General features: G+C 52.5%; 1 protein-coding gene across 1 annotated transcript in view; it reads right to left on the bottom strand.

Moving 5' to 3' along the window:
* SRBD1 (S1 RNA binding domain 1) overlaps positions 1-17710 on the bottom strand; it is a 721551-nt gene that overhangs the window by 109774 nt on the left and 594067 nt on the right. The window contains exon 18 of the mRNA XM_085612769.1: positions 8925-9031. Within this exon, the coding sequence (XP_085468895.1) occupies positions 8925-9031 (107 nt within the window). The remainder of the gene's footprint in view (positions 1-8924; positions 9032-17710) is intronic.

The raw sequence follows: 17710 nt of genomic DNA, 5'->3' as shown, positions 1-17710 counted from the left end.
AAAAAAAGTATTGGCAAACCTAAGGGTCTAGCTTGTTACACTAACTGGCATTGCCAAGACTTGTTTTATTCCACAAATGACTGCTACGACTGTGAACGCAGGCGCGGCACCCTTTGTGGAATGCTTTCTTTTATGTTTTAAGAATAGGCACTCAAAGGTGGCTGCTGCACATGGATGCACACACACAAGTGGCTGCAATCTTTGAATGTTTTTTCTTTTATGAAAAATCATTAAAGGTGACGATTGTGCTGACACGTGCGGCAGAAATGTTTAAATTACTTTTCTTAAAATGAAACAAAAAAATTCCAAGATGCTGCTACATTACACACACAGGCAGCCAATTTGGAATGGACTGAATTCTATTCAAACAAGAGTTTTCAATGTAATAGGTCTCCCAATTGCGAGATTTTCATGATAATGCCTTTTATTTATGTGTTTTTCAAAGCAACGCATAAATAAAGAACAAGTTACTTACCTTCGGTAACGATGTATCTGTAAGAAACATTAGTTAGTTAGATTCCTCACCTTAGAATATCCCCAGGCGTCAGACTGGATCCGGAAGATTTTTCGTCAGCAATACCCCTTGCGCGTCGCTAGGCGTCGTCTGCGGCTCCGTGTCCGTCGTTGGCGTCGTGCGCCTTAATGACGTCGTCGGAGTACTTAGACGCCGCCCTCGCGCGCTGACGTCAGTTCTTGTACATAGCTTTCCACGCCAGGAACGCAGAGCCATACAAGAGACCGACACTGGTGCCAAAAAAGTCTAGGGGCCTGAAAAGGACAACCTTAACCCTAGAAGTCAGTTTGCAGAACGGGGAGGATGGGTGGGTCGGTGAGGAATCTAACTAACTAATGTTTCTTACAGATACATCGTTACCGAAGGTAAGTAACTTGTTCATCTGAAAGAAACACGTTAGTTAGATTCCTCACCTTAGAATAGATACCCAAGCAATACCAACCCCGGTGGTGGGTCTGCGAACCAAGATCACACCAGAAAGTCCTGGAGGACAGAACGGCCAAAGAAGCCATCCCTCCGGACTTGGCTGTCTAGGCAATAATGCCTGGCAAACGTGTGTAGCGAAGCCCACGTAGCCGCCTGACAGATGTCCTGCAAAGGGACTCCCCGTCCCAAAGCAGTAGTAGCCGCTGTAGCCCGAGTAGAATGGGCGCGCAGCCCAACAGGAGGGTCCTTTTTCGCCAAGGAGTAACAGATTTTGATGCACAAAACGACCCACCGGGAGATGGTCCGTTTGTGCACAGCTTTTCCCTTCTTAGCACCCACGTATCCAACGAAAAGTTGGTCGTCCACCCGGAACTGTTTGGTGCGGTCCAAATAAAAGGAGAGCGCACGTTTTGGGTCCAGACGGTGGAGCCTCTCTTCCTCTTTGGAAGGATGCGGAGGCGGAAAGAAGGTGGGCAAGGTGACAGATTGCCCAAGATGAAAGGGAGTCACCACTTTCGGTAGAAAGGAAGGACGAGGCCGAAGGACAACCTTGTCCGGATGAACAGATAGAAAAGGAGGCTTGAACGATAGAGCTTGGAGCTCACTCACCCGTCTAGCCTAGGTGATGGCTACCAGGAAAGCAGTCTTAAGCGTCAGAAGACGAAGAGGACAATTGTGAAGAGGCTCAAAGGGAGCGCACATCAGAAATGTGAGAACAAGATTCAAGTCCCACTGACGCGTTACGAAAGGAACAGGAGGAAACGTATGAGTAATGCCTTTAAGAAAGCGTTGAACCACAGGGGACTTGAAAAGAGAAGGCTGATCAGGAAGCCGTAAGAAGGCAGAGAGGGCAGCAAGATAACCTTTCAAGGTGCCCAGGGCAGAGCCCTGCCGGGCCAAAGAAAGAAGAAAGAGGAAAACCTCAGAAAGAGGGGCGGAAAGGGGATCCACAGCCTTTGCTGTGCACCATGCCACAAATTTGTTCCACCGGCAGGCGTATACCGTCTTTGTGGAGGGACGCCTGGCTGCCAGAATGATATCACAGAATTCAGGAGGCAAGTCAAATGGCATCAACTGCCGCCGCTCAATCTCCACGCATGGAGGTGGAGGCTGGACAGGTTCGGGTGGAGGACCGTCCCCTGCTGCTGCGACAGAAGATCCTCCCGAAGGGGCAGACGTATCGGAGGATCGGTCAACATACTGAGTAGCTCGGGATACCAGTACCTTCGTGCCCAATCCGGAGCCACCAAGATGACTTGGGCCCGGTCGTGCCTGATCTTCTTCAGCACTCTGGGCAGAAGTGGTATAGGCGGAAAGGAGTACAACAGACCGCAACTCCACTCGTGACGAAAAGCGTCGCCGAGCGAGTGCCGCCTTGGAAATTCCAACGCGCAGAACTGCTGACATTGCGCGTTCTCTTCGGTGGCGAATATATCTAACCAAGGCTCTCCCCACTGCTGAAAGAGACCTTGCGCCACTTCGGAATTCAGACGCCATTCGTGATCCATCATGCACCGGCGGCTGAGTTCGTCTGCTCTGGCGTTCAGAGAGCCCGCCAGATGTTGAACCACCAGGGTGATGCCCTGATGTTCCAGCCATGTCCAGAGGCGAAGGGTCCACGACCCCACCCCGCCCTGTTTGTTGCAATCCGTGAACACCTGCACGACACTTCCCCGGACAGAGGGAAGGAAGGCTTTCAGTGCAAGTCGAATCGCTATCAGCTCCAACAAGTTGATGTGGAGGCGAGACTCCGCCGGAGACCAGAGGCCTCTGATCTCCGCCTCTCCCATATGGCCACCCCATCCCAGGAGGGACGCATCCGTCACTACGACATGCTACGGAAGGGGTAGGGAGAGGCTCTTGCCCGTGACCCAATCGCGGTCCATGAGCCACCACTGCAACCGCTGTGCAGTGCCCTCCGAGATCAAGACATGGTCGGACAGGTTGCCGTGATGCTGGGCCCACTGAAACTTCAGGTCCCACTGCAGAGCCCGCATGCGCCGCCTGGCGTGATGCACTAGTAGGATGCAGGAGGCCATCAGCCCCAGAAGCCGCAACACTAGCCTGACCGAAACCCAGGATAGAGGCCGAAAGATGGGAATCAGAGCCTGTATATCCCGGACCCGCTGCTCCGGTGGATGAACCCGGAACTGCGCCGAATCGAGAACCGCTCCGATGAAAAGGAGCTTTTGAGAGGGGCTCAGGTGTGACTTCGGCACGTTGATGGAAAACCCCAGCAAATGCAGGAGATCCGCCGTAGTCTGGAGGTGGGAGACGACTGCCCGGGGCGAGCCCGCCTTCAACAACCAGTCGTCGAGATAGGGGAAGACTGGAACCCCTGATCTGCGCAGATGAGCTGCGACCACCGCCATCACTTTCGTGAACACCCGAGGGGCACTGGTAAGGCCGAAGGGGAGCACGGTGAACTGAAAGTGCTCCTGACCCACGTGAACCGCAGGTAACGCCGGTGGGCCGGCAGGACGGGGATGTGGAAATATGCGTCCTGCAAGTCCAACGCTACCATCCAGTCTCCAGGGTCGAGGGCAGCTAGAACCTGAGCCAAAGTCAACATTTTGAACCGTTCCTTCCGGAGGAAGGCATTGACGTTCCTGAGGTCCAAGATAGGGCGTAGGCCCCCTTTGCCCTTCTTGGGAACCAGAAAGTAGTGGGAATAACAACCACGACCTACTTCTGGGCTCGGAACGCGCTCAACGGCCTCCTTGGCCAAGAGGGCCGAAACTTCCTCTCGCAGAAGATTCAAATGATCCTCCAAGATACGGTGGTGCTGCGGTGGCATGGCTGGAGGGGTCGTCTCGAAGGGGAGGGAGTAGCCCCTTCAGACGATTTGCAGCACCCACCTTTCCGAAGTGATGGTACGCCAGTGGAGCAGGTGATGGCGAACTCTGCCTCCCACTGGCGATGAATGGGCTGAAAGCTCGGACTAGGAAGACTTCGAGGCGGATGCTGCCGGGGTGGGTGTGGACTGACCGCGTCGTCCTCCAGAACCGCCTCGGCGGAAACCGCATCCGCGACCGCGTGCAGGTTGGTTCTGCGGCCGGTGGCTCTGCGGACGTGAGGAGGCGCCCCTTCCTTGGCCACGAAAGGGGCGAGAAGCGGAAGCTTGCGGCCGCGGGGCCGAAAGGCCCAAGGACGTGGCCGTAGCCCGGGAGTCCTTAAAGCGAGCCAGTGCACTGTCCGCTTTCTCACCAAAAAGGCGAGCGCCATCAAAATCCCCCGAAAAGGACGTGGACCGCAGCCAGGCGTGACGCCGAAGCGCCACCGTGGTGGAAATCGCCCCACCCAGCGAGTCCGTGGTGTCAAGTCCACACCGGATTGCATGGCGCGCTGCATCCCTCCCATCGGCCAGAGCCTGGGAAAGTCGTGTCCGGGCCTCCTCCGGGCACAGGGGCAGCACGTCCTCCACCGCATCCCACAGAGAGTGGGAGAAACGGTCCAAGAGACAGGCGGTGTTTAAAGACCGCAGGCCTAAACTGAGGGAGGAGAACAGCTTCTTGCCAAACTGTTCCAGTCTCTTGGAATCCCGGTCCGGGGGAGCGGACGGGAAGGAGGTTTGTGAGGTAGAGGCCTAGATAACCAGGCTCTCGGAGTGGGGTGTTGCGACAGAAAACTGGGGTCGCCCGGAGCAGGGCGGTGGCGCCTGGCGACGTTCCTATCCACAGGAGGAACTGTGGAGGGCTTGGACCAGGTGCCCTGTAGAACGTCAGTGAGGGCCTCATTGAATGGCAGCAGAGGCTCAGTGGAGCTTGCTGCAGACTGAAGCACCTCAGTGAGGATGTTAGTCCTCACCGCCATGGCAGGCAGCTCAAGCCCGAGGGCTTCGGCCGCCCTGCGCAGCACCACGGAAAAAGCAGCACCCTCCTCCGAAGCCACAGTCGGAGGAGAGATGAATCCAGCGTCCGGTGAGGTATTCAGACCACTGGCCTCCCCCAGTTCATCTGCCCAGTCCTGTGACAGTTGAGCCTGAACGGCCATAGGGTCATCGGACCCCTCCCAGTCGCCCCCGTCATCCGATTCCTGGTAAACAGGTGGAATGATCGGAGCCGGACGATAGACATAGTGAGTCTCGAGCGGCGTCGGGTGCGGCGTCGGTGGGCGCCGCATCGGCGTCGGGTCCGGACAGGGGCTGAACCGGGGAACGACGTCGACCGGAGTCGGCGTCGGGGGTGGAACCAGAGTCGGCGCCGGTGTGACGTGGTCGACCGGCGTCGACGGGGGCCCAGGCATGGGCCCCTCGGGGACCTGCGGCGTCGGGGCCGGAGCCTCCAACGGCGCCGGGGCCGGAGCAGCCGGCGCGCAAGGTCGCCCAGTCGAGTCCGCGGGGCCCAAAGGCGCGCCGGCGGGCGTCGACGGCGGAGGCAGTTTCCTCATGGCCGAGAGGAAGGCACCGATCTCCGCCGGCGTCGCGTCAGTCCCAGGGACCGGCGGGTATGGGGACGTGCGCGGCGCCTGCGGCTCCTGCGGAGCCGCGGGGGTGGAAACACCCTGACCCTCAGCCGAGTCGCGCGACCGGCGAGGGGAGTCCGAAGAGCGGTGTCGCCTCTTGGACTTCTTAGATCGCTTGGACTTACCCGAAGACTTCGAGCCAGACGAGCTCCCGCCTAGCTTTCGAGGTCAGGGCCTGGCAGTCGGAGCACGAGTCCGCGTCGTGGTCGAGGCCCAAACAGTAGAGGCACCGGCGATGGTGATCGGTCACCGACATCAGTCGGTGGCAATCGTCGCAAGCCTTGAACCCAGGCATCCTACCGGCACCAGATGTCGAATGACAAGATCAAAAGGGATCAAAATATTTAGTCAAAAAAGACTAAAAGGGGTAGCTCTCCCGGATCGGCGCTTACTGGCGTGGAAAAAAGAAGAACTGACGTCAGCGCGCGAGGGCGGCGTCTAAGTACTCCGACGATGTCATTACGGCGCACGACGCCAACGACGGACGCGGAGCCGCAGACGACGCCTAGCGACGCGCAAGGGGTATTGCTGACGAAAAATCTTCCGGATCCAGTCTGACGCCTGGGGATATTCTAAGGTGAGGAATCTAACTAACGTGTTTCTTTCAGATATGAATTGTTATTTCTAATGCTAATAGCTCAAACTCTCGCAAACGCAAGGCCACTTTAATCGTTCCCGTGCCTCTTTCTTTAGAAGCTGCTCGCCGTATTCAGGTTACAGTGAGCAGCGTCTAAAGAAAGGGGCACGGTCAACATTAAAGTGAAACAGCGTATGGGGCGCTTTTACACAAAGTGTAAAAATAAAGAAAGAAAGCTTTGCAGGGCGGCCGCTAAAGTGGAAGTGGTTGCGCTGTAAATTAAATAAATAAATAAGCGTGTCAGCTAAAATAAAAGCTGCCGCGCTGCAAATTAAATAAATATTCGCAGCCACTATAGTTAAAGCAGACCACGCTGGAAATTAAAAAATACACGACTAATAACAATATAAAAGGTGGCGGCGTGCTGCATCATCGTGGGTGGAATTGGGAAGATCATGAAAGAAAATAGTGCTCACTGACTAGATAAAGCAGACCATGTAACAACACAAGTAAAAAGGCCAATTGTTATGTGAGGTTACAAATGCAGACACAGCGTTACCAAGGAGGGAACACTTCGCCTATTCACAAATGAAAAGCTGAGCTTCTATGCCACACCTCACTACAGCATGCCTCGTGGAGCAGCGCATGTGCTGTCCAGGATCGACCTAAATGGTCTACAACGCTTAGCAAAGTTCCATAGAATTGCTAACAAAACATCTATACTAATTTCATTAGTGGAGGATAGGGCATCTCTCGAGAACCGTGCCCACGTGTGGATGATATTAAACAGTTACACCTCCCTAAGTCCAAGGCAACACCTGAGCGAGGTCTTCAGCAGCAGGATTGAGGGGACTTTCTTCAAACAATGCCGATGGATCCTCCCTATTAATGTGCATGCAGCGCTATGATTAAGGGCAGAAGGGGAGGCTCAATGCAGGCTGTGTGATCACCCAAAAGAGGCCGCAATCCACACCATCAGCCTCTGCAGGTCCACCTTAAATATGCGCAGTCGCTGGCTTAGGCCCTTCAGGAGCCAGGCAGTGGTGCACTCCTGTAGACACGATATTATAGCATGCCTACACTCCAGGGACCCCAAGTAATTACCCAAACAGTAAAATATCTTCAGGGAGTTGACCGGGCCCTAAAAAAAAGCACTCATGTGGATGTATTTATTGCTTTTGACATATATTGTAATGATTTTAACTAATCAAACAATAAAGCTTACTTTTGACTCTTTGTACTCAACACTAGAGAGCTAATGGGGCAAGTGTACAATGGTGGTGGCATAGTAATTTATAAAGAGAGCTGAGGGCCCAATAGAGGTGGAGGATCCCATAGGCAGTCCTTATGCGCTATAATGCAAGGACTGACATCATCAGTGGAAGGAAACACCTCAACTAAACAAAACACGGTGAAACCAAACTTTCTTGGGCGGGACAAACAAAAGAATAGGGATGAAAGGAGTAGTGAACTGAGACAAATGACATCATAAGGATGGGATAGAAACAATGCCCTTTGCATGCCTACATTTGATGCAATGGGCCTGTTTGCCAATAGACAGCTGATGATGTCTGCAGATGAGACCTAGGAAAGAGTATGCCAATGTGCCTGTTAATGTATCAGACCAAATCTGTTAACACTTTTAGTCACAGTGAATCCCACAAAAAGTCTAAGAAATATATAGCTAATAAAATGGAGCTATGCGTTGTGATTCCAGTAAATACTAAGGGTACAGCTAATAAAATGGAGGTATGCATTGTGATTCCAGTAAATAGTAAGGGTACCGTAGACATTGACAATATTTTGGATCACATTTTTCATGTCGTTTTTCAAACATTGCGTGAAATTCAGTATGATGGGTCTCTGTGTATAAACAGAGGTAATACCCAGGGGTTTAAGTAGGCCAGGTCTCACCGGTGCTGAGCACTAACAGTTTTTTAAAGGGGGCCTTGAAATGGGTCTCTATCGGGCTATGTTTTGCGCCCTGGCACAGGCGGTCCGTTTTTTTTCCGGACTGCAGTGACAGCAGGCACATTGATGTGTGCTGCTCACACTGCTCACTTCTCACTAGTGGAGAAGTTACGGCATGACGTCATGCCAGGTGAGCGTTTTAGGGGAAGGGAAATCCTTCAAAGAGTCATTTTCTCTCTGGGTTTCCCTTCTCTTTTTGAAACTCAGGAGCAGCAACATTGTCGTGGTGTCACCGGGCTTTAAGTGGAAGCTTTTCCAATCTTATATAAAAGCCATAGTTGTTGCTTGTTTATCTTATGCAACTAACAACCATTGACAAAGATAATAGTCCTGACATTTTGTAGGTCTGATGTTACTTGCTGTATCATATATCTGACTGCAATGACAGAAACAGCAAAATACAAGTCGGGCGGCACCCTATGCCAAGCACAGATTTTTAGCTTCTGCGTTTTTAAGCTACGCCCTTAATTATATTGGCCACGCCCTTTGGGAGACCCCCCCCCCCCCCCCAGTTTTTTCATCCCACTGAAAGCCCTGGTAATACCATCAATAACCGACTTGAAAGGATTTAAAAACTCCAGCCCTGATCACATAAAATACTAATATCACAAACCAATTCATAAAAAAAAAATGTCACAAGAGTTTACAAAACGAAAAAAAACCTTGAATTGTGATATTATTCTTTTTTGTATGCCATGGAGCCGACATTTATTTTATGAGCCAAAAGGCTTTTTAAATCGTATTGTTTATCTTCGGGAAACAAACATTACTCAACAACCGGCAACAAATATTAGCTCTTAGTCAGAGACGTGCAGCGCGTTATTGAAAGGCCCACTCTCTACAGGCAGGTGGAGCATTCTGGCAGCCAAAGCGGCCTCCGTTTGTTCCAGGTTAATACAAGGTGAACAGCAAACTAAACAGAGCCATCCTGTGATCTGGAGCCACAGAGGAGGAAAGGAAGGCGAGGCCCACCTCAACAAGATCTCCGAGCAGATGTTAATGTCCACGCCCACGAAGCTGACGCACTCCTCCACCACGCTGTCCAGGGCTGCTTTGAGGAGGATCTGCGACACATCGTGCTGAGGGGCAAAACAACAGAGATCCTGTTACTAGGTGAGACCACCGGGTCAGGCAAAAGAACAGGATAGCGAAAAGAAAAAAATATACAGAAACATTAAGGCAAAATAGCAAGTAACGGCACATTCTTCAGTATACGGGCTCTCCCATTATGGAGACCCTCAGGACTGCAAGAGGGAAACGAGACGAAATTACACTTACCTGTAATGTGATATTCCCGACCCCTCCATCCCCCCCACTGAGTGTACCACCAATGTGTGGGAAGGCGCCTGACCTACACATGTCCCAACTGAAGGTGCATTCTCAGCTTGTTACAGAAAAGATGAAGTTTGTTACAGAAAATACGGTGAATCGAATCACGGCGGGCACTCGCTAGCCCTTCTAATGGCCACAACTTATTTCTAGTTCCCATCAAAAGGCAGTATGCAACATAACTTGGATCTTATAGCTAGGTCCGCAGGGGGACTCTAAATAAATGTTCATAAAAGCAGTTTTCCCCAATAGGCTGATATGCCACAGGTAAGTCAGTAGGACGCCAGAGGTCAGGAGAGGCAGGGGGGTGCAAGGTGCCATGGGAGAGCTCAGAGGTCAACCATCACATTTAGGAGTGTTATTTTCACTGTGTCAATATTTTAGCTGTTCAGAAAAGTAATGGCACATCAAACGTTTCATTCCTTAAAGTTGATCATATTACTGTGCTTTACGAAACTGAGCACAACTGCCCTAATATATCTGGTATCAGCATTCAGATATTAGTGCCTTGTAAAAGTATGAAATGAAGCCCGACTGGAAGATTTGCATGCCTGTTTCAACATTATCCATCTGAAAAATAAGGAGGAAACTGGCAATAGTTTATAGAACAAAAGATGGAGTCCTAACCCAGGTCAAACAGGATTACTTTAGAAGCAATCCCAGAGTCATTGGATGATCATCCAACTACTCTAGAAGTCATTTTCACATCATCAGACATCATCAAGCTCTTGAAGTCATCAGCAGAGTTTAGAAACTTGAGCTCGATGACTTGTGGATGACTTGAAAATGAGCATCTGATGACTTCACAAGGTGTGACTATTCCTGATGACTTCAGGAGGATTTAGGAATGAGTATGCGATGACTTCCCAAGGTGTGACTATTCCTGATGACTTCAGGAGGATTTAAGAATGAGTATGTGATTACTTCATAAGATCCAATTGTGCTTGATGATTTGAAAATAAACATCCAAATTTCCACAAGCATCATTTCTTCTTAACATGATGAAATTGCTCCTTATGTTTTGAGAATTATTATACTTCTAGTGCAAGAGGTAAACACCCATTACAACTAATCTTTTACCACTACTACCATCACCCTGCATACCATCACAATGCAACTACCATTACTCGGCAATGCCATTACAACGCATGGCATTACAATGCATATGCATTTACCACACATGCTTTTACAACGAAATTTGTTGTAAATGCATGAATGGTAGAAGCATATGTGATTTATATGTAAGTATGAGGTATGTATAGGGTTTGGGTTTTGGAGTGTAGGGTTATATGTTTTGGGGTTCAGGGGTAATTTTAGGGTTAAGGCGTTTGGGGTGCTGGGGTATTTATAGGGTTCAGGGTGGGTTTAGGTTTTGGGGTGTCTGGGTATTTTTAGGGTTCAGGGTGGGTTTAGATTTTGGGGTGCAGGGGTATTTTTAGGGTTCAGGGTGGGTTTAGGTTTTGGGGTGCAGGTTTATTTTTAGTGGTCAGGAGTAATTTTAGGGTTAAGGGCATGTTTGGGTTTTGGGATGCTGGGGTATTTTTAGGGTTCAGGGTGGGTTTAGGTTTTAGGGTGCAGAGGTATTTTTAGGGTTTAGGTTTTGGGGTGCAGGTTTATTTGTAGTAGTCAGGGGTAGTTTTAGGGTTAGGGGGATGTTTGGGTTTTGGGGTGCCCAGGGTATTTTTGGGGTTCAGGGTGGGTTTAGGTTTTGGGGTGCAGGGGTATTTTTAGGGTTCAAGGTCGTAGTAGGTTTTGGGGTGCAGGTTTATTTTTAGTGGTCATGGCTAATTTTAGGGTTAAGGGTATGTTTGGGTTTTGGGGTGCTGGGGTATTTTTAGGGTTCAGGGTGGGTTTAGTTTTTGGGGTGCAGGGGTATTTGTAAGGTTTAGGTTTTGGGGTGCAGGTTTATTTTTAGGGGTCCGGGGTAGTTTTAGGGTTAAGGACATGTTTGGGTTTAGGGGTGCCCAGGGTATTTTTGGGGTTCAGGGTGGGTTTAGGTTTTGGGGTGCAGGAGTATTTTTAGGGTTCAGGGTCATTTTAGGTTTTGGGGTGCAGGTTTATTTTTAGTGGTCATGGCTAATTTTAGGGTTAAGGGTATGTTTGGGTTTTAGGGTGCTGGGGTATTTTTAGGGTTCAGGGTGGGTTTAGTTTTTGGGGTGCGGGGGTATTTTTAAGTGGCATGGTGGGTTAGGGTTTTGGGGTGTAGGGGAATTTTTAGGGTTCAGGGTGGCTTTAGGTTTGGGGTGTAGTAGAAAATGTAGGGATCAGGGTGTGTTTTGTTTTTGGGGTGCTCAGGGTAATTTTAGTGTACAGGGTTCAGTTTAGGTTTTGGGGTGCTAGGGTAGTTTAAGGGTTCAGGGTGGGATTGGGGGTGTAGGGGGATTGTTAGTGGTCAGGGTGTGTTTTAGGGTTCAGGGTGGATTTGGGGTGCCAAGGGTAATTTAAGATTTTAGTGGGCATGGGTATTGGGGTGGTATGGGTAATTTAACAATGTTAGGGGTGTTTAGTTATTGGGATAAAAAAAGGACTTTTGGGGTTTTTAGTTTTTTTTTAAAAAAAATTAAAATTAAATATATATATACATATCATATTAAAATATATATATATATATTTACCATAAACACTTTTACAAAGTTTATGCATTCACCGTGCACGCCTTTGCGTTGTCATGGCATGCGTGGTAAAGGCATATGCGGAGTAAAAGTTTGCGGGTGATTATATCGCGTGGTTGTGCATTTTTATACAAAGGTGAAAAATTGCTTTGCAATTTTTAATAAACAAAAAGGGCAGAAATGGTGCTGTGCATGAATAGCAAAATGTATGCAGCGTTAAAGGTTGGAAATAGAATTTGACGCACCTAAAAGTGGAAAGACTATGATGCCTCTATCATAGCTGCCAAGGTTTCAGATTGCGTATGTGTGACATTTTCATATTTCACTGTAATTAGGAGTGACATTCAACGACTATGAGTGACATTTTCCTGGGAACAAAAATCAAACAATGAAGATGAGGGAAATATATAAATAACAGAAATTAGATCCATTTGAGCAACCAGAAACACTAAAAAAAAGTCTTGGAGGAGCCTAGCGCGCAACCAAGATGGCCGCGTAGGTGCGAGGCTCCCGAGGACCACCACGACCTCCTGAATTAATCCTGGCTATATCCTGTCCTTGTTGAGGGGACTGCATCGGTGAACCCGAGCTGAGGCGCCATCCGTTTTTCTTTTTCGAATCGGACCCCGGACACCGGTGGGAGCACCGATTGAAGGTTGCGGCCTTCTCCGCGCTGGCCCCCCGGATTGGAGTAGTGGGGCGATCCGGGGACAAAGCGAACAACAGCGGCGGGCAGGGCTGGGCGACTCGCGTATCCCGTGCTTTCACTTTCGCTTTTGCGCTCTCCTTGCCCTCAAGCGAGGTAGGGTTGCGGAGCGGGGTGCGGTGGTGTGGCCTTGTCCAGGTGCCCGGCTGACCCGCCGGCCGCGAGTCGTCCCGCGGCCCAGTGGTCGCCCTCCCCCCCCCCGGAACCCGTGAACTGGTTTATCGGCCCTTTCGAGGAGATTGGCACGACGGTGGGAGAGCAGGCATGTCCACCAAACAAGATGGCGACCAGGCGAAGGTGAAGACGACCCGCCGCGGCCCGGCGCCTCAATCCAACAGTATGGACCGCTACACCCTCCAGAAGGGATCTCCGGAGACATCGCGCACATCCCCGGCGGGCCCGACGGAGGCATCTGCTCAACCGGTGGATCTGACCCTCCGGGACGTCATGGGCGCCATCGCAGAGATGAAGGCCTCGGTGGACCAGCGCTTCGACACCCTAGCGCAAAAGATAGACTCGGTCCTGGTGGATGTTAGCCTTGTGAGGGCTGACTTGTCCAAAACCAACGACCGGGTCGATTCCCTGGCCCACACCACAACGAGCCTCACGACGGACGTGGTGGCCCTCCAAAAGGAGGTGCGCCGGCTTGGCCAGGCGAGCGCCCTGATGGACCGGCGACTGGAGGATTCCGAGGGTCGGGCCCGGAGGAATAACGTTCGCATTGTGGGAGTGCCGGAGGGACGAGAGGCGGAGGCGGCAGATCTTTTTGTGGAAGAATTGATCCTTACCCATCTCCAGCCCCGGGGGCTGAGTAAGCTTTTTGCTGTGGAACGTGCTCACCGGGTCCCTGGGGGCAGACCTAAGGCCGGTGCCCCGCCGCGGCCTCTCATTGCCCGGATTTTTAATTTTCGGGACAGAGACGCTATCCTGCAGACCTCCAGGCAACAGGGACCGGTCAAGCTTGATAACATGGATGTGCATTTCTACCCAGACTTTACTCCGGCGGTCCAAAAACTGAGATTGAGTTTTCTCGGAGTTAAACGTCGCCTACGGGACCTGAACCTTAAGTACTCAATGCTTTTTCCAGCTAAGCTAAGGGTGGAGGTGGATGGGCGCACGCACTTTTTTGACCGACCCGAGGCGGCTGGGGACTGGTTGGACACTCTGCCTGGAGATCGGGGCCGAGGGGGTGGGGGGGGTGCGGTTGGCGGGGAGGGCCCGCCGGATCAGAACTGAGGGGTGAAGAATAGGCCTTGCTCTGGACAACATTCCTTTACCATTTACTGATCGTTTAGGTTCCCCTCTGATGGAGGTCGTGTGGGGTCTGTTGGGGGCTTCCCTCCTCCTCTGGGGGACTAGTTAGTTTTCATCTATGGGGCGACAGGCACACTGCACTTTGGGGGGGCTGTCTGGGCTCATGCAGGGGTGCAGGGAGGGGGGAGTTCTGTTGGGATGGGGGGGTGGGGGGGGTGTGTTGTTTGTTTGCACCGCAAGGCAAGCCCTTTACTGTATTGTTGCTCTCGAGATGCTCTGTGGGGGACGACTGATTGCTTCTACGTATGATGGGGGGTAGGGATTTGACTGTGTTGTCATGGAATGTTAACGGCCTGGGGGACAGGATTAAGCGTGGTGTGGTCCTGCAGTACCTGAAACGTATCTCACCAGATGTTATCTTCCTGCAGGAGACACACCTTATAGGTAACTCCTTTCATGCCATGAATCGGCGAGGCTATCGTTTGGTGGCCCACTCGGGCTTCACCTCGGGCTCGCGGGGGGTGGGTATCATGATTAAGAACTCGCTCCCGTTGGAGATTGATGAGGTGCGCCATGATGAGAGGGGACGCTACACTGTTCTGGTGGGTAGAATGGAGGGTAGAGTGTTTGTTTTTATATCAGTGTACGTCCCGCCTGGGTTACAATCTACTACATTTGCGGATTTGGGGCGCCTCCTCCTGGACCTCCCGGGTGGCCTGCTGGTGGTTGGGGGGGACTTTAATGCGGTAGTTTCTGGGTCTATGGATCGCCATCCCCCTAGGGACCTCCCCCGGGCACAGGCCTGGCTGTCCGGCCTTTTAGATACTCTGGGCCTGGTGGATTGCTGGCGACTAAAGCATCCCGCACAGCGGCAATACACCTTCCACTCGGGTGCCCATGGTAGCCTCTCGCGGCTTGATTACATCCTTGTCCCGGCGGCCTATGCTGGGAGGGTGGGAGAGGTGTGCCATCTGGCGCGGGGCATTTCAGATCACTCCCCAGTACTGTTACATTTCGATGTCTTCCCTAGGGGGGAGGGCAGGGTGGCTCCAATCAATGCTTGGTACTTGCGTGACCCCACTATTCGTGCCGACTTGATCAAATCCTTACAGCGATACTTTGATGAGAATGTGGGGTCTGTCCCTTCGGCCATCTCCCTGTGGGAGGCTTTTAAGGTAGTTCTCAGAGGGGAGGCCCTCTCCTCTATCTCCCATGCCCGGAGGCGCGAGCGGGAGGAGGTAACCCGGGTGGAGGCCGAAATTGCGGAACTAGAGGGTGACCTGGGGAGCGGGGTAACAGACGCCAAGTTGCATGTTCTGCACCTCAAGATGGCGGCCTATAGGGCCCTCGTCACGGAGGCGGCCAGGGGCCTCAGTAGAGAGCAACAGGGGCGACTGTATGATGTGGGTGATAAGGCTGGTAAATTGATTGCGTGGTTGGACAAGAGGGAGAGAGCGAGTCGTGTGGTTCCTTTGATTGAGGGGATGGATGGTGTGCCTGTCACCGAGCCGGAAGCCATTGTCTCCTGCTTCGCGGATTACTTCCGCGAGGTGTACTCCCCGGTTTCTCCCTGCTCGGAGGAAGATTCCCATGCCCTGCTTCGGGACATCGCGCTGCCCTCCCTTACGGTGGAGGACAGGGATTTGTTGGACGCTCCTCCCACGTCGGACGAAATTGCCCTGGCTATTCGCTCGGTCGCATCCGGCAAGGCCATGGGCCCCAATGGTATCCCCATCGAGCTTTACAAGCTGCGACCGGATGTACTGGCGCCCCACCTGCGCGCCATGTTCCTGGCGGCCCATTCGCAGGGTTCCCTCCCGCCGGACCAGCGTCTGGCCACAATCGTGGTGATCCACAAGGAGGGGAGACCCCGTGAGCGGGTTACATCCTATAGGCCTATCTCGCTCTTGAACGCGGAGCCCAAAATCCTCGCCAAGGTACTGGCCAACCGGCTGGTTGGCGTGGTGGGCGATTTGGTCCACCAAGACCAATCTGGCTTTATACCCCATCGCAACACGGCTCTTAATCTGCGACGCTTGCATGGGGTGCTCGCGCGTGTCCCGTTTGTGCGGGAGCCGGCCATCTTGGCGTCCTTAGACGCCACCATGGCGTTTGACACGCTTGAATGGCCATACATCTGGGCGATGCTGGCGAAATTTGGATTTGGACCGGGATTCATTAGCTGGGTCAAATTGTTGTATTCGGGCCCATTGGCGCAGGTGGTGGTGAATGGGCGAGTCTCGGCCCCCTTCGCGCTGGGGCGGGGCACGCGTCAGGGTTGCCCCTTGTCACCGCTCCTGTTTGCATTGGCCTTGGAGCCCTTGGCGGAGTGGCTGCGGTGGCACCCCTCCATCCGTGGTATCCGCTGGACCCGCGAGCATGAGGACCGCGTGTCCCTCTACGCCGATGATATCCTTTTGTATCTCGCCTCCCCGCGTAACTCGCCGATTGTCCTGGTTGATGTTTTGCGCTCCTTCGGTCGTAACTCAGGCCTTGTCATCAACTGGGCGAAATCCTGCGTGTATGTGCTCTCCGGGGAGGCTCCGGCCCTACCACGGGACTGCCCGATCCAGATTGCCTCCCAGGGGTTCCGGTACCTGGGTATATATATTACTCTAGACCCGGAGGCCCGCTACGAGCGGAACTTGCTACCCCCCCTCCAGCGCTTGCGGGAGGACGTTGCGTGCTGGCGGCGTCTTCCGCTTTCGCCGCTTGGCCGAGCGGCCTTGTTTAAGATGATGTCCTTGCCGCGCTTTCTGTATGCGCTTCAGAACACTATGGACTTGGTTCCGGCGCGCTACGTCCGTGAGGTGGAGAGCCTGCAGCGGCGCCTGTTCTGGGACGGGAGGCCGCGTATTGCTCTGGCTAAATTGACGCTCCCGTGGTACGATGGGGGGGTTGCCCTCCCGGACATTAAACGGTATTACTGGGCCTCCCAGCTAGCTGCGATTAATCATGGCCTTTACGGGCCCGCCCTGAACCCGGCATTTGAAATGGACAAGATGCTCCTGCCCGGTGGCGACTACAATCGAGCGCTCTACTCTGGCGCGCCCGACTCCCGTCTGACGGGACCGACGCGTGTCATGGTGCGTGTCTGGCACGCGGCTAATGCAGCGATGGGGTGGAAGGACCGTTTGACCCGGGCGACACCGCTATATGCGTCTGAGAGGTTGGGCTCCCTGTGGACATCGAAGGGCTTCGAGAAGTGGGACACGATCGGAATCAGCACAGTGGGAGACCTCTGGACAAGGGGTGGATTCAAAACTTTTGAGACGCTGCGGACGGAATTTCAGCTGCAAGGCAGTGAGTACTTTCGGTACTTACAAGTCCGCCACGCGCTGGGCTCCGTCTTCCCTGATGTCGCGTCCATTCCGGAGTCTTCCCCCTGGAGGACAGAGTGCTGGATGGCCATGTCCCAGACAGCACGATCTCCCTTATATATAAAAAACTGATCAATGACAGATCGTGCCTGCTGACTAGTCTCCGCGAGGCCTGGGTTGCCGACGGGCTGGAACTGGACGACGAGGACTGGATTTCCGCGGTGGCCTCTCCGAAGGAGGTGGCCATCCCGGCTCGCCTTCGCTTCGTCCAGCTTAAGATCCTCCACCGGGTTTACGTGACGGGGCCAAGGCTTCTACGTATGGGCTTTGTTGGTGACGGATTGTGTAAGCGTGGCTGTGGTGCCTTGGCAACTTTCATGCATATCAATACAACAAGTGAAAGGAGGGTCTAAGGGAAAATAATTTAAAGACCTGCCCAAGTCCAAATCCCCTATTCAAACTGATGCAACTACAAAAAGGGACCGGGGGTCTAAAAAGAAACACAGTAAGTGATGTATATGCTAACTGAAGGTCTTC

Source organism: Triturus cristatus, chromosome 6 (assembly GCF_964204655.1).
Source record: "Triturus cristatus chromosome 6, aTriCri1.1, whole genome shotgun sequence".
Classification (NCBI taxonomy): domain Eukaryota; kingdom Metazoa; phylum Chordata; class Amphibia; order Caudata; family Salamandridae; genus Triturus; species Triturus cristatus.
The sequence above is the reverse complement of the archived record's forward strand: the minus strand, read 5'-3'. Positions and strand labels throughout refer to the sequence as shown.